General features: G+C 45.1%; 1 protein-coding gene across 1 annotated transcript in view; it reads right to left on the bottom strand.

The window, feature by feature from the left end:
• Positions 1–17,559, bottom strand: part of ATP8A2 (ATPase phospholipid transporting 8A2) — a 447,047-nt gene that overhangs the window by 333,884 nt on the left and 95,604 nt on the right. The window contains exons 7-11 of the mRNA XM_070471693.1: positions 15,809–15,882; positions 12,759–12,828; positions 11,346–11,473; positions 10,036–10,147; positions 2,963–3,128 (exon numbers count right to left, since the gene is read on the bottom strand). Of these exons, the coding sequence (XP_070327794.1) occupies positions 2,963–3,128; positions 10,036–10,147; positions 11,346–11,473; positions 12,759–12,828; positions 15,809–15,882 (550 nt within the window). The remainder of the gene's footprint in view (positions 1–2,962; positions 3,129–10,035; positions 10,148–11,345; positions 11,474–12,758; positions 12,829–15,808; positions 15,883–17,559) is intronic.

The following is a 17,559-nucleotide window of genomic DNA, read 5'->3' as shown; positions in this document are numbered from 1 at the left end:
CTTTGAGCCTATTCATAGAAGACAAGAGGAAGAATGTCTCAATGGAACATGGTCCCTAAAGGAAGAATCTGAAGCAGAATCGGCTAAGGCAGGAGGAGGGACCAGGAGAGGAGGGGTAGGTACAGGGTCTCCGAGTGTCAAAGAGGAAAGTTCTCTGAAGTCAGAGCTCTGACCCTGATGGCACAAGTGTGAAGTCTGATGGCTTTCACTGGAGCTACTCAGACTTCAACCTAAGGATAACAAGGCACACAGCGCTGAAGGAACCAAAAATAAGTAAGGTATTCACTGCAAATCATGCAGCTAGGACTGGAGTTTGATGTCAGCTGAGCAATTTAAATGACAGTTTCCACAAAGTTTGTATATCAGTACAGTGTCACTGTTGTTTATGTACCTAAACCATGATATGCTGCAACTAGTACATATGCAAATTCATCTGTGTTCACGTTTGAAGCTAAACATACAACATGGTTGAAATCCATGTTTTAAGAACCAAAATCAAGGAATTTTGACCCAACATACAACGGAAGTCCCAGTGCCTTTTTCCATCTGTAAAGTGGCAACAAGTGTCCTCCTGGGCAGTTCAAAATGTGTGAGCTTTCTATATGAGATAACTAGGAAAGGGGAAAAAAATGTTTTCATCAGTTTAACTAAAATATAAAGAAAGGTGGGAATAATAATTATCCCAAGAAAATACTTCAAAGTTTAAAATTCAAATGTATTACTCAACTTATCATTATTTATTTTGTCATTAAATTTTACTTATTTTTCTGGAATTGCTGTGGAAGGAGATTAGCAAATCTTCTCTCAAAACAAGAAGCCATAAAACTGGACAAAACTATCAAAACAAGCATTCAAAGTGCTGAGAAACCAATCATAGAGCACATAAAAAAATAAAAGCATGAATTCAAGAATAACTGCTCAATCTCAATGAGTGGGAGACTTTGGCATTTAAGCCAAAGTCTGTTTTTCCCTTCTCTCCCCCAGATCCATGTTGCTTAAGTTCTGCTCTGGGTTGTAGGTGGAGAGGGCCCTGAGGACTGGCAACTCTCATCCCCCCACCCCAGCCCAGTTGCATAAATTCTATCCCAGGGTGGGACAGACTGTCAGAACAGGAACAGCCTGAGGGATCTGACAGTATCTGAAGCAGAGCACAAAACTGCCTTGCCCAGGGCACTGTGAAAAAACAATAGACATCCCTGATCAAGGAAGACCAATCTCTCCCAATACTAGTGGGGGCAAACAAACCAGCAGACTAGACTGAAATTAAACAGGCAGATCCACGGAAAGATGGCCAAGGAAAACTAGCTAAGATTATACCCAGCCCTGGTGGTCCAGAGGGCAGGTCCATGTGCAAGGCTCCACCTGCTCACGAGACTGGACTAGTCCTTGTGAGCCTCGAGTCCCTGATTGAATGTGGGGTCGATTTTAAACTTCCCATCAATGAGGCCAATTCCGAAGCCACACACAGATCAAACAACTGGCCCCTCACTGGCTCAAGGGAAGGTCAGGACAACCTCTGACCACCCACTGGCTGACTTCTAAGTTATGCTGACCCCCTAGAAGTCCAAGATAAAAACCTGGGATGACTTGTTGCTATCCAGTCTGCCTTACAAGAAATAACAAAGGAAATTCTCTGGGACAACAGGAAGTGACACCAGACAGCAATTCAATGCACATAAAGGAACAAGGGCAACAAAGGTAATTATATAGTGCTTGTAAAAGAATATAGTTACATATGTTCTATACTTTCACATGGATTTTTTTTAAGTGGTAAAAGATTATAAAATTGCACGATGGACATATCTAGACATAACATGGCAGTGGTGGTTTAGTTGCTCAGTCATGTCCAACTCTTTGTGGCCCCATAGACTGTAGCCTACCCGTCCCCTCTGTCCATGGGATTCTTTAGTCAAGAACACTGGAGTGGCTTGCCATTTCCTTCTCCAGGGGATCTTTCCAACCCAGGGATTGAACCTATGTCTCTTGCACTGCAAGCAGTCTCCTGCAGAGCAGGTGAATTTTTTTTTACTGACTGAGCCACTAAGGAAACCCCAATGTAAAATACATGTCAGCAAAAAAGAGTAAGGAAACAAGTCATGTGAAGCAAAGACACGACAAGTTGGTAACTCAGATACACAGGGAGAAATGAGAAGAACTGGGAATAAGAGTAAATAAGTACGTTAAAGTGAAACAACTCTATAAATACACTTGTTTTTTTTTCTTTTTGCTTCTTTAAGAGACATAAAATTATGTAGGCAGTAAATACAACATTGTATTATGGGCTTGATGACAAAGACGGATGTGATACACGTGGTAATAACAAGACAAAGTCGGGGAGAAAATGGACCTACACCGGAGTAAAGTTTCTGTATTTTATTGGAATTGAGTTAGTATTAATCTGAAGTCGATGCTGAGGATCATAATTCCTATGCCGTAATTCCTAAAGCAACCACTAAGAAAATAACTCCAACACTGACAATCAAAAAGGAATCATCTGGGATGTTCCTGGTGGTCCGGTGGTTAAGAATCTGCCTGCCAGTGCGGGGGGACATGTGTCTGATTCCACTAGCCTCGGGGCAACTGAGTCCGTGTGCTGCAACTTCAGAGCCCACGCTCCAAAAGGACTGAAGCCCGCAGGCTCTGGAGCCGTGCGCCTTCTCCTGACAGTGAGGAGCCCGCGTACCACATCTAGGGAGGAGCCCCCACTTGCCACAACTAGAGAAAGCGTGCATGTAGCAGTGAAGACCCAGTGCAGCCAAAACATAAGTAATTTTAAGAAATAATCATCTGAATAGACAACAATTCCCAGATGAGTCCACCTTCACTTTATCACGAGACTCCTGTTCTTCCGATTCTTCAAAGATGGGCTTTGTGTACAACAGCCCAAGGGTGAAGAAGAAGGAAGGATGGCACGTAGTTGGAAGGATGGACCATGTCAACAAGCAGCCCGCCCAGCACGTACCCATCTTCTTGATGTACCAGTTCTTCCCTCCTTGAGAGCCGTTCCAGTACAGGGCCCCCACCGAGCTCACCAGGGCCATGACCAGGAGGATGCCGAACAGCACCAGGATCTGCACGTTGGTTACCTTCTCCACGTTTGACCTCTTGAGAGGGGCTTTGGTGGAATTCTGCACAGGAGCATTTAAAATCAGTGAGGGTCACAGAACACACCCAGGGGCCAAGAGGAGGGGGAAAAGGAGGCAAGTTAACCAAATTCAACAAATAAAAAGACTATGTTTTCCTTGCCCAATAAGCAAAGAAATTTTAAAGTAGTACCTTTAATCAATCAACATCTAGTTTCACATAAAGAACACAGAAGACACACTCTAAAAACATACGTCTCAACTTCACCGGATTCAGTCTGTATTTCTTATGACTACATTTTAACAAAAAATTAGCTACTTGTGTGATCTTAGACATGGCAGGTTCTACATCATTTACATCCAGTTTTAAAGAAATCAAGATGTTGCTAATTTAAGAGAAAAAAAGATTCTACCTCAGGAAAATCTAGAAGCTTCAAAAGAATAACATAGCTCTGTAATTAATACATGATGAGCTATTTTTTAAGCTCAGTAGCTCAAATTTTAATTGGGGCGGTGCAGGGGTGGGGAAGACATACACAAACACACACATTAATAATGCAAAATAGAACAGTAGGTGTCAAAAAGAAATGGATAGACAAAGAGTTCATTTGGAAAGCTGTGAACAGGAATAAAGAAGAGTTGAGAAAGCTTGAGGGGACAGGAGAATTCTGAACAGAGTCCTAAGGTCCTAACCACAGACAGAATACAGGCAGGAAGCAACGACGAAAGCAGAAAGACAGCGCAGCTGCCTATAAATGCTCATGGCCTGATTTCTCACTGCTGGTGGGGAAACCAGCCCAGCTACACAATAAGCGAGTGAGTCCAGAAAGCTTCATTAAGACCAGATTTGGGGACCACTGCACATCACCTTTGGAACCGCATATCCTCTGCAGTGGAAAAGTCAACACAACTGTTTGCACTGGACAGGTATTCATTCAAAGTCATTTTTTAAAAATCTCTGAAGGAAGCTGTGGGGAACAGAATAACATTCCTCCCCAGGATGACCTGGACCATGAATATGTCACTTTACATGGCAAAGGGGCTTTTCTGGTCTGACTTAGGGAGATTAACCTGAATTCTCCAAATGGGCCCAGTTTAATTACTTAGGTCTTCAAAAGCAGAAAAGGAAGAGATCCTTTCCCAGCAGTGGTCAGAGGGAGATATGACTACAGATAAATGGCCAAAGAGATGCAGTGTTGATGCTCCGAAGATGGATGCTATTGTTGTTTAGTCACTCAGTCATGTCTGACTCTTTATGACCCCATGGACTATAGCCCGCCAGGCTCCTCTGTCCATGGGATTTCCCAGCAAGAATACTGGAGTGGGTTGCCATTCCCTTCTCTAGGGGATCTTCCCACCAGGGATCAAACCTGAGGCTCCCGCATTGGCAGGCAGATTCTTTGCCACTGAGCCAGCAGGGAAATCCCTAAGATAAACATGCTTAGTCACTCAGTCATGTCTGACTCTTTGCAACCCCATGGTCTGTAACCCACCAGGCTCCTCTGTCCATGGGATTCTCCAGGCAAGACTACTGGAGTGGGTTGCCATCCAAGAAATTCAGGCAGCCTCTAGGAGGCTGGGAAAGGCAAGAAAGGAGTCTCCTCTGGAACCTCCCGGAATGTTCTAAAGAGGAAGGCTGCCGGACAACACCACGATGTGGATGAGACCCTCATCAGACCTCTGCCCTACAGAACGTCATGTAAGAGCTTCATGCAGTCGTAAGCCACGGCATTTGTGCAATTTGTTGTAGAAGCGACAGGAAACCGACACAGCAATACAGCAGAGGTGACAACCCTTCCTGGAGGAGGACAGAGCAGAAGCCAGAAGAGGACAGCGGGGGCGAGGTGGCAGGAGCTCCACTCCACAGTCTCCTTCCACGAGTCCTGAGCCTTGTCCCCCTACAGGTGACACTGATTCACAAGATCAGTGATCGGAATGCTTGCAGGGCACTGACTGGCCATAAAAATGGCATCAACTCGAGTCCACTCTCTCCCTCCCTCTTCCCAATCTATCTGACCCCAACAGAGCTAGGATGAAAATCTCCCTGAAAATAAGACCACAAAGTCACAACGTGAGAACAAAATCGAGATAAAAATTAGAGGCGACTCATTCCTACATTCCATAGAGAATCTCAGACCACAGGAGGCTGAAACTTATCTGAATTCTATCCCCAAAACCAAGACTGCTGTTACTGTGGCTTTCTGTGAGGCTGGGGAGTCTAGGAGTTGCAAAGCTGGTAATTTTGTAGTCTTATAAGAATCTAAACAGCATAGCACTGTTTCCTTCATGTATACTCTTTTCTCCATTTCACCTTCAGTTCAGTTCAGTTTTTTAGTCGTGTCCGACTCTTTGTGACCCCATGGACTGCAGCACGCCAGGCTTCCCTGTCCATCACCAACTCCCAAAGCTTGTTCAAACTCATGTACATTGAGTTGGTGATGCCATCCAACCATTTCATCCTGTCATCTCCTCCTCCTGCCTTCAATCTTTACCAGCATCAGGGTCTTTTCCAGTGAGTCAGTTCTTCACATCAGGTAGCCAAAGTATTGGAGTTTCAGCTTCAGCATCAGTCCTTCCAATGAATATTCAGGACTGATTTCCTTTAGGATGGACTGATCTGATCTCCTTGCTGTCCAAGGGACTCTTAAGAGTCTTCTCCAACACCACGGTTCAAAAGCATCAATTCTTCAGCACTCAGCTTCCTTTACAGTCCAACTCTCACATCCATACATGACTAATGAAAAAACCATAGCTTTGACTAGATGGACCTTTGTTGGCAAAGTAATATCTCTGCTTCTTAATATGCTGTCTAGGTTTGTCAAAGTTTTTTTTCCAAGGAGCAAGCATCTTTTAATTCCATGGCTGCAGTCACCATCTGCAGTGATTTTGGAGCTTCACTTTAGTTTCACTTTATAGTTCACTAAATTATTCATTCTTTGAAGATTTTTTAAAAATTTCCTCTGGAATCTAAATGGAAATCCATCAGTAAAGGCCAGCTTATCAAATATCATATCAAAGTTGATAGGGTCAACACATCACCTTTGGCCTCATGGCAAGATCCAGAAGACCCATTTTAAGACTGCCTACTCCAATCTTTTAAAAGTTATTTTTAATAAACATTCATTGGAGATACAATAAACATTATTTCTATGACTCTGTAAGTTTACTAATTTCTGATCTGTCCCAGTGTTTGAATCCCGGCCAGTTAACTGGGCTAAGAGAAGTTGTATTTCATTAAACACAAGAGCAAAAACCCAAAACTTCCAGCTTCAGCCCATGCACTTAGGGGAGACAAGGTCTACCTGCTCATCCCCCTTCCCTAAGCATTTCTCCTTGTAGTGATGAACCTGTAATAATGCAAGTAGGAATCTGATATGTTTCTCTCCAAAATTCTCAGAAAATACTGCTACTTCTGGTGATGGAGTTCTAAATAGAAACAGGCCAAAATCTCAGATTTTGCAAAATCTTAAATCAGGCCTGAACTTTACACATTTGATTCCCTTCTAAGAAAATAGTCAGCAGGGTACTAGTCAGAACAAGGAGCCAAACTGCCTAGGTTCAGATCCTAGCTCTCTCTTACTGGGAATATAACTTTGGTAACTTACTTAGGTTCTGTGCCTGTGTCCTCATCTAGAAAATGGGAACAACAATTCGTATTTTCTTCATAGCACCGTTGTGAGGAATCAGTGAGTTCATAAATGCAAGCTCCTTGGAACAATGCATGGGGCACTATTTGCTGCTATTAATGTGACAGTATCTCTTTCCCATTTAATCAATCAACAGAAACATCAGACGCTGAAATATTTTTACCAGTAAGTACTCTCAACATGAAATGAGGGAACTTTGAAGAGTGGAAGACATTGAGGTGAGAGTTGAAAAAAACAAAAAGAAGAACCCTAAAGCAACGGTGTTTCCTCTCTGTGGTCAAGCAGCATAAGTACAGACGGGAAATATTATTTCACAAACAGGATGGCTTCCAGCTATGTGTGTTATATTATATTCCTTTTAAAAGCTCATTATTTTTACTTGTTGTTTTAGCCCTAAAGGCACAGCCACCCTAGCACAGCTTTTCTGGGGCTTTCCATTATTCTGCACTCGAGCAGTCAATGTGTAAGAAGCCTTACAAAGAGGCTTACCACATGCAGAGGCAAGGAAGGTGCCCAGCACACTCTGGAGACACAGACCTCATGAGTTCACTGAGTGTACCTTGTTCACCGAAGGGAGGACAGAATCATTCTTGAGTGTCACTTAAGTATCTCTTACGCCTTAGTTACAAAGCTGTATCACCAACACATGATCTAGAGAAACAGCGTACTTAGTCGCTCAATCATGTATGACTCTTTGTGATCCCGCAGACTGTGGTCAGCCAGGCTCCTTTGCCCATGGGATTTTTTCAGGCAAGAACACTGGAGCGGGTTGCCATTTCCTTCTCCAGGGCATCTTCCTGACCCCGGGATAGAACCCGCGTCTCCTGAGTCTCCTACATTGCAGTCTCCTACATTTACCCACTGGGCCATCGGGGAAGTCCAAGATTTCCACAGAGAAACAGTACTGCACCCTGAAAAAAGAACCACTCAGGGTACAAGGAATCTTAGAGAGCAGCGACATTTGTAAAATGCACAACCTGAAAACTAGTCTCAGAGCCCTACCCAAATACTGAGCGGGTGCCTCGTGCTCTGTCACTTCATCATAAAGACGGAGGTAAAGTGTGGCCGGCGGGGCTTCCAGCTCTGGCCGCTGGCTGCTGATGCTAGGCTGGGGCAGGGTGAGGACCCTCCCCAGGTGGCAGGGTGCTAAGCTATTCATGGAGATCAGGTCTTCCACACAGCCACTCAGAACCCACACACTTCACGTGTTCTGATCAGCGCTGGTGGACAGGTGAGGACCTACAGGAAGGCTGGAGCAGGTGGATCCCAGGTAAGCACAAGTCTTCATCCATCCAAGAGCTGCCTCTCAGCACTCACCAGCTCCTGTCTCTGTGAGCTGCCACGGACCCTTCCTGCCCAGTGCACCCTCTGCAGCAACTCTCCTGCCTCCAAGACCAGGACTGCCCTAGGCCACTAGGCCCTCCTCCTTGCACCTACCTCACCCACCCCTTCCCGGGAGGTGCCCTTGGCAGAGGGGTCTCCGTGCAGACTCCCATGCTGCAGAAGACAGTGTTGCTAAGCGTGTACTCAGGACCGGCTAATACTCCGACACTTTCTTCCTCCAGTGCTGCATTTAAAACCCACATGTAACATTCCTGCATTGGCTTCACTGCCTTCTGCCCCTTCCCCCAGCAAGTCCACCAACTCTCCCCTCCCCCAGTCCCTGAAGACTCGAGCCACCGGCTTCAGCGTCCTCTCTACCTGGCCCTCATCCTACAGTCACCAAATGCTGTGGTCCCTGTGTCGTCCATCACTCCTCAGTGGCCTCCGACAGCTTTCCTTTAGCATCCTACCCTCCGGGGATCAGGCCTGGGCCTCCACTCCACAAACCCTCTTCCCCAGGAGGTCAAAGCCAAGTGCCCTGCACAGAGGCCTGTCACTCATCAATCTTCCTCCACTTCAGTGAGTCTCAGCCCTTCTAATCCCCTCGACCTTCCTCTCCTGTCTGCATTGCAGTGACCAGCTTGTGTAGACACTGGGCTATATCACCCCATTGGTCCTAATCAATAGCTAATGCTCTCCTTCTATATCATTTAACCTTCAGGAGTGGACCGACACAACAGCCTCTGTTCTTCAGTTCAACGTCTAAAATGTGCTTCTTGGTATCTGGTCAACTGACACCCTCCTAACCTGGGCTGGTTGGCCTTCCACATGGACCTGTGTGTGTGTGTGTGTGTGTGCCTGCTCAGTCATGTCCAACTCTATGTGACCCCATGGACTGTATGTAGCCCTCCAGGTTCCTCTGCCCACGGAATTTTCCAGGCAAGAATACTGGAGTGGGTTGCCATCTCCTACTCCAAGGAATCTTCCCAATTCAGGGATTGAATCCTCATCTCTTGTGTCTCCTGCATTGACAGGTGGATGCTTTACCACTGAACCACCTGGAAAGTCACCATGGACCCATGACCCTCAGTAATGACCTGCATCACACACTCATCTCTCCACTCTGTAATCCCCATCACTCCTCAGTCTATCTAACTCTCTGGGGGGCAGGGGGCAAGACTGGGCCTTTCACTATTGTATCCACACAGCCTGGCACAAGATATGGTGCCTGGTGGCCACTAAACACTTTTAAATCAAGAAACATCACCAAATATGTGCCTCGGAGGTTATACAAAAGGGCAGACAAGTTGAAAAGCCAATCCTGATGAATAACAACCATGAGCCCAGTAAGATGCCAAGTGATAGCAAAGCAACGTAAGAAAGGACATGGAAGGACACTGATTTATGCAGGATTTCAAAGTCATCTGGCAAAATGTGTCATAAAAGAATTACAGGTTATAAATTCACAAATAATCTTAAAAAAAATGAACAGGGAGAAAGAACAAAACCATTTTAGTGCTTTTTCTCTTTGGTATAGGATACAAAGAATAAACATGATTTCAAAACTAACTGATTTTCAATTGCCTACAATTCAGTTAAATAAGACAATTTCCTATAAAATCTTAATCAATCATGTGAGAAGGAGAGGTAGAAAGAAAAATAAAGAAGTTAGAACAAATCCCCCCTCCCCCACCCTTGAATCTGAAGACAAAATAGACGAGGACTGATTGTCCCATTAGATCCAGAAAATAAAGACGGTTGATATTTCAGGCAAGAGATAACAAATACCTGATACAATAAAAGAAAACCAGGAGAAACCAACTCGGAACCAAAATAAAGGCCCTTCCTTTCCAAATTTAGGTTCACAGCCAAAACTCGAGCCTCTTAAAGGCAACATCTGCATTTTACACCCTCTACTCCATAAAAAAAAACAGGAAAAAAGGCTAAAATTGGCATTGTTTCTCAGCACAGAAATGTTTTACCTGCATGAGCTTGGTGTCATGTCCAGTGTAAACAACTATGCCAAAGCCCCACTGAGTGTTTCTAAGCTGTGTGCCTCTCAATAAGATCTGGTCCGGCCCAAGGGCAACGGGGCTAAAAACAAGAAACAACATTTATATTCAATGAGAGTTCAAAAAAAAATGAGCATGAGCTTTCCCCTTAAACAAAAACCCACAGTAAATGAAGTGTTTCCTTTAGTCACATTTGGACTATTTCACTGGGACACAGAGGCCATAAAGGTTACCACTGGCTTAATCTACCCCGAAAGAGACCCACACAGAAAGGCTGACCTCATCCATTCATCAACACAGAAAAGGTTTCTTTTTTTTTTTCCTTTAAAACATTAAGAGGAAATATTTTCTCTTATAACTCTATTAGGACACTCAATATCGAAAAAGGAACTTGCTAAGATAACCAGAAGTTTATTCATTTGGGAAAGTCAGTTTATAGATTATAAGAAAAAAAAAAAAACACCAAAGCTATACTATCAGATCTGTAGAAGATGACTTCATTAAATAAAAGCCTGAGTGAAAATTTAGAAATTTAAAAAGATAGTCTACAGAATTGCTCTGCGGACTGCATGAGACCAAGAAAGCTGTCACACTTAGAGTTGTCAGAGGTATCTTATGTCGATTCCTATGGCTGGGTCCTTCCCTTTGGGTCTGTTCAAATATGAATGTGAGGAGCGCTAGTAAGAGGCATGATGATGAAAGATGAGCAGAAGAGAGACACTGCACCGCAACGTAATGACAAAAAATGACTCAAATGATAAAACAAGTGCCAAGAGGACAAGGATGACAGAATATAGACAACAGGGCAGTGAACATTCTAATGGAAGGATAGTTGTTCCTTTCATTTAACTTGCTAAAAGCACAGACTACTTAGAAGAAAGCAAAAAGATAAATAAAAAGGATGTTTCTCTAATAACTGTTAGCCTTTATACACTTCAGACACCTCTCTTCTGCTTTTCTGCATAATTTCATGCACTCAAAACCAACTAGTCTTTTACCTGATGGGTAATACACACAGATAGACACACCAGGCCAGTTTTGTGAACCTCATTTCAGACCCTTGTGACATTTTCTTGCCAAAAATCAGGTCTTCCCTTAAATTTCAGGGAAGCCTTAAATTGATTAAAATGGTGTTTCGGAAAAAGCTCAACATGGAGAAATCTGTTTTAAAACATTATGAAGCCAGAAGACAAACTGATATTTCCCAAAGCTCCTATATATAATTCTTAAGTCACATTAAAGATTAAAATAAAAACCACTAAGACAAGAGGAAGCGGTACCTTTTCCCATCCAAGTTCAAGTTCCCGGTGAAGTCGTAGAGGTGGCGATTGGGCCCTTCACACTCTATGGTCCCAGACAACTTCATCAGCACCTCCCTCGTCTGCATGTCCGCAGTGTGACTCAAACCCTAAAACGTTCAACCCCAAGAGGAAACTGAACACAAACTTCCAGGCTTAGGAACGACACGCAGCACCCCTACTGTTAATCCAAAGGGAAGCCTGAATCAACTAAAATGGAATAGTTTTGGGACAGGGGGCTCCTCAAACATATCAACCCCTCAGGATGGATCATAGGTGGCTTTGGCCACAGCAACCGAATAGAAAAGGTTCAAAAAAATTCAACAAAGCAGGAAGTCAAGACTCTACTACTATGCTGACACATTCATACTAAAGTCATAATTTGTTATTGTTCAGTCACTAAGTCCTGTCTGACTCTTTGAGACCCCATAGACTGCAGTACATCAGGCTTCCCTGTCCTTCAGTATCTCCCAGAGTTTGCTCAAACTCATGTCCATTGAGTCAGTGATACTACCCAACCATCTCATCCTCTGTCGTCCCCTTTCCCTCCAGCCTTCAATCTTGCCCAGCATCAAGGTCTTTTCCACTGAGTCAGCTTTTCGCATCAGGTGGCCAAGTATTGGAGCTTCCGTATGATAATTAGCACACCAAAACACCTTACAGAAAGCATCCTTCATTAGCGGTATCCTGACAGGACCATAAACACAGAATAAAGTGCCCCTTTAATACACTGTGATGTCTAATGCCCTGTAACTCTTCTCTAACGAGAAAAATAAAATGTCTGTGCCAAATATCTAACACAGAAATGAAAACTATGTGGACAGAAGCATCAAATTCAGCTTGGTACCACAGAAAACTGGTGTCAAAATGAATCATTGTTCATTGAACCTTAAAACTTTTCTATCAAAGACTAATCTCCATTCAAGAATTAAAATATATGGTAAGAATGGCTTTATGTAAGGCATGGATGTTTTGTACACTGGAAATCTAATATACTACTCTCTAGAATTAGAATCTCCATGAAAACAACAAAGTCCAGTGAGGCACCCGGAGCCCATCTGGGTCCTCTGTCCACTGCACTTGCTGCCCGCGGCCTCTCCCAGGATCCCTTTCCTCCCACCCGACCAGGTGGAGAGTACAGTAAGATATACATCAAGACATGGCTCCCAGTGTGGGCTGTGTTCTGAGGAAGCCCACTTGCTTTAGTTTTGTCATCACTCCCAAGGAATCCCGCCCCTGACCGTGCTCTTCCCATGGATCCCATCAGGGTGAAGGCATAACCTTTTGTGACAGAACATTTTGTTCCCTCTGGAAACAGCACCGATGGTTAACCTGTGGGAAGCACCTTTACAATCTGGGCTCTGTGACGATGCAGGTGGTAAAGGGCCACGTTACCTGACGTATTTTAAGGTTCGTCTCCCCGTCCAGGTTGGCTGTTTCAACGTAACACATTGCCTGAGGTTCACTAAGGAAAGAGAAAAAACAAAACAGCCAAGTTGAATAAGGTCCACTCCGGCACTTCATGGCTGACAGAGCCTCCACCACAGAAACTCTGCTGACGGACCCTCACAGGGGTGTCAGAATCGACCACCGCGGGAGCAGTGACTGACTGGGCAGACAGACGGACACTCCAGTCCAGTGATCCACCCACAAAGACCCCACACAACAGCGCCTGACCCCACGTGGGCAGAAGTAATGGAGGATGAACAGAAGCACAAGATGTCCCAGCTAAGACCGGCCCAGTGGGCTCAGGTGACCTTGAAAGTCGGAGGCCTGTCGGGAGCCGCCGGGACGTGCCCAGGCCGTGACAAGGTCACGAGATGAGAGAGGAACCTGCAAGGCAGCTCCTCCCCTCGAGGTCGCCCCGGGGACCCAGTTTGTCCCCTTTCTCTTTCTGTCTTACTGTTGTGCTTTCTTCTAAATCTTGGAAATGTAATATGTAGTAATCAGGCCTCCACGGAACAGCCCAAGCCTATTAGGAATTCTCCCCCAAAGCCTAGACCCACCATGCCTCCAGGTCACTGAGAGCCTTATGAGCAACCAGGAATGAAAGGTTTATTTAGATATCTCACAGATCCTCCTCGTTGGACAAATAGATATGAAAGGATGGTATGTAGCCATGGATTTGGTCAGTGTAGTTTTCCACGGTATAAAAATGCTCATGATTCCTTCGGCCCAGGACATGACCATAAGCACCGTACCAAGCCAAAAAGGAAAAGGCCACAGGCATAGATTGGCTGCTTGCTTAGAAGATTATAATGTTCTAGGTTAGAAAAGAGTAGAGGCATTTAGATTCAGAAGTAGATGTACCATAGGTTAATGTTCTTTGGTCAAGAGGATTTTCATTGTTGCTATTTCAGTGCTTCTATTTGTCCACTGTTTCCATTCCCTTAATAAACATAGAATATTACGGGTATTTTTGTAGAATTAGAAATATGTAGCGTAGGATTTCAATAGTATAGAAAATTTATATTAACCAGCCTCACTGCCATTACCTCACTATTAATAGAGGTATTTTTGCTGCTTTAGAGGTGTTTTGTGGTCACCACATCGTAGACTGAGGTTTTGTGGTCTCAAGTAAAGAAAAATGTCAGGGTTATTCTCAGAAATGTCAAACATGTTTTTTGTAACCCTTCCCATGTATTGTTTTATTGTCCAAAGAATTCATACTGTATCTGGAATCTATGGAACATTGTTTTTGTCAGAGTGAAAATGTTAGGCCATTGAGGCAAGAAGACTATGTACGGGACATTCAAGGTAAAAACCTGTAATCGGGATTGTTCCAGATAAAGTCATTGGGAAAGATATGAGGGAAAATGTTGACAGGAGTATGAAACCAACATCTGATGTAACATGGGGTGATGGTAAGGGGGAGGCAAGAAAAAAATTCTATATAATCTGAGCTGTTAAAAAATAAAGTAGACGAGTTCTTGCATTGCAACCAGAGTCCGTGCACTTCTTCTTGCCGACGCCACTCATCCCTTAGGTATTCCTGGACCCTCCAGGGATGGACTCCAGCAGAGGCTGACTTGCCCTTGACCACAAGAGCTGCCCGGGTCAGGCCCGTGCACATGGCATCTGAAGATCACAGCCGGAGGAGCTGAGAAACCAAGGCAGGGGGTTGCAGGCCTTTTCTTTCTACAGTTTTTACTATGTCTACAGGCGACTTTTTAATCAAAACACCTAATTTCAAGGACAGAAAATTCAAAGAAGAAATGTAAGCATGGCAGAGACTACGCCCCGACTTCGGGTATTCAGGTCCAGGCAGCAGAGTTCAGGTTAAGAGAACAGATGCTATGACCACCGGCCACATAGTCTCCTGCGCTGCTCCCCCCGGTGGGGTGGGCTCTGTAAGCTGCCCCTCATCCCCGCTGCATCCCTTGCTGTCTCATGGACCAAGTAGGGATGTCTAGGGTTGGTGGGAAGATGAGATGCGATAATGTGCTCAGCAGGTGGCTTGGCACAAATGCCAACGAGCACATGGGAAACGCGACATCTGCTCAGACATGCTGCCTTCAAACCAGGCTTTCTGAGGGTCACATTCAGCCCTCATAACCCACACTATCAAGTGATCAACGTTTTACTATTTCTGAGAGTTCCTTGGTTACTGATCATTAGGGACAAACATGAGCCCTGCCCCAGGGTACACAGTGCTCATCCCTCTCTACAGGCCTGGGGTGCTTTTATTAAGCTTTTTATCTCAAGGGGAAAATCCATGCTAAGGCTTAAAATCTGACAAAATGAGTGATTCGGCCCCATAAAAGAAAGTCTGTCTGCGCTCAAATCACACACACCCAGTGTGACAGCTGATTCCCAGCAGCACATCAGTACAGCATCTAGTTGAGCTCAAGTTCAAGTGTATTCTTATCCTGATTTGGGCTTTTCTTCTCTGACAGATGTTTTTATGTATCATCCAGGGGAAAGTCAAGGACTGAGATGTCTATCATTTATGTCCCTTGGTGATGATACCTCTGTGACACAAATTACCTAGAAAACAAGGACAGAAAGGGGGCAAAATATGGACCATCTGCAAGTCACATGGACGCTGAGAAATGCCTGTGGTCGCTGAACCTCTAGTGAAGGGAGGCCTGGATTCTGGGGAAGGCTGCTGGGCTGGACCCTCCATCAGAGCTGGTCCTCAAGTTTCAGAGACTCTGTGACCTGGACGCTACTCAACACATCACTCCACTGCTCTGAAACGTTTCCCTACCAATAAGGAACAGCCCAGAACAGCCATGAGATGAAAACGAGTCAAAAAACAGAAAAGTTCAGGAAGAAGGACGAGGTGAAGGCAGGATGACGCAAAGGAGTAAAAGAGGAGGAGCCTAGGAGGGGGTGGTGGCCGGGAGGTGGGCGGAAGGCGACCGGAGTCCTGTCCAGGCACCTGGCGACACTCTACTGTTCTCAACACCGACTCCAAAGCCGTGCCCTCGAGCCCACCTGACCTGGAGGAGAGCAGGACCACGTCTGCTGGAAGGTACTGCCCGTTGACGACCTTGACGATGTCTCCCACGGCCACCTAGAACCCGGGGACAAGGACACAGACGCATGAGAGACAAGCAAGCGCAACGTGGTTAAACATCTGGAGGAAATATTACTGTGTAACTGTGCCATGATGTTTAAGGCAGAGAAGCTTAAATTCGAACATTTCAGTACAGACGAATGGTAATACTGCCTTTTTACAATGATGCTGAATGCAGGAGCACAAGAGAGATGAGTCAAAACGATCAAGGTCTCACTTTCTCACAGCTATTCATCCACTTACAAACACACGCATGTCCATCCCCACAGCTGTGGACAGCCGGGCGAGTGGCTAACGGCACAGATCTAGAGCCTGCCTGGATCAATCCCCCTTCCCCAGGGATACCCCTTCCCTGTGTGTGTAAACATTTGACATTTATATCCAATTTAAAGGCAAAAGAAAGCAAATATTTAAAGGAGATCCCATAATGAAGTCAAAGATGACACACACCTATTTTGACAACCAGCATAAGCAAAAGTATTTACAAAAACTGAAAACGTTTTCTTAATGTAAAAACATTTTATGTGAATAGTTTAATTACACAGAAGAAAATCAGACGCAATTAGTTACGGAAAAAACTAGAAAGGAAAATTACTCATGTTTTCAAAAGAAAAAAGGCCATGAATTTTTTTTTTTTTTTTTTTTAGTTCAAAGTGGGAGGACAGGGAAATTATGGCTTTCCCTTGTCTTTGCTAATGAGGTAGAAATGCTTCTTAGATTAAAAAAAAAAAAAAGTACTAAGAAGTTTTTTATATATGAGAAGCTACTTACTTGGAATTTCATTTGAAAATAGTTTTCTATCTGGTGTTCTTATGTGTGGTCGTCCCTTACGTGTGTAAGACTACCTAGAGGAAGGTTTCTTAAGGAGGGAAAGGGCCCCCCATCGGTCCCTGAATCCCCTCTTGCCTCACAGGGCTGCTCACAGTTCTGAATAAGCACAGAGGAAGGTCCCGCCAAAGAGCCAGGGTCACAGAGATGCCCCTGAAGCTGCCGCTGCAGCTGAAGAACCAGAACAGCCAACTCCAGCTTACAAGTCTCAGACTCGAGTCACGTTGCTTGGGGACCCGCGAGGCAGCCAGCTCCCCATGCCTGACCCACCGCCCCCGCACATCACCCCAACCTCTCATCACCTGTCCTCTCACACCTTCTCAGCCTCGCTCTGAGCAGCTCTACAGATGCACTGGCTCTCCACCCACCTCTAATTTTGCCCAGTTAGCTCTTCACTGCAGCATCTGTGAAGCAAGCCTTTCCTGACCTGAACTGGTGGGTCCAGACCACGTGTCCCTCCCTGACAGCCCCGGGCATCTGAGGCAGGCCTCACCCCAGGGCTCAGTGTCCACACAGCATCCTGTTTACCTGCCCATCACTTCCACTACACCTGTGATTCTGGAGTGGGATCCCCGGACCAACAGCATCAACCTCACCGAGGAACTCTTAAAAATGCAAATTCTGAGGCCTCAGCCTGGAGTTGCTGGATCAAAGGGTCTAAGAGAGGGGTCCAGGACCAGCCCACCAGGCAACTGGGGTGCCAGCTGAAGCCTGACCACTTAAACCCACCCCACCCCCCCCCGCAAGGGCAGGTGCCAGGCTTAATTCTTATCTGCATTTCAGCGCCTAAGACTGCCTCTGGTCCATGCTCTTCATGCTTCATGCTAAGTCGCTTCAGTCATATCT

Source organism: Odocoileus virginianus, chromosome 8 (assembly GCF_023699985.2).
Source record: "Odocoileus virginianus isolate 20LAN1187 ecotype Illinois chromosome 8, Ovbor_1.2, whole genome shotgun sequence".
NCBI classification, from domain to species: Eukaryota; Metazoa; Chordata; class Mammalia; order Artiodactyla; family Cervidae; genus Odocoileus; species Odocoileus virginianus.
This window is presented reverse-complemented; position numbering and strand designations above follow the sequence as displayed.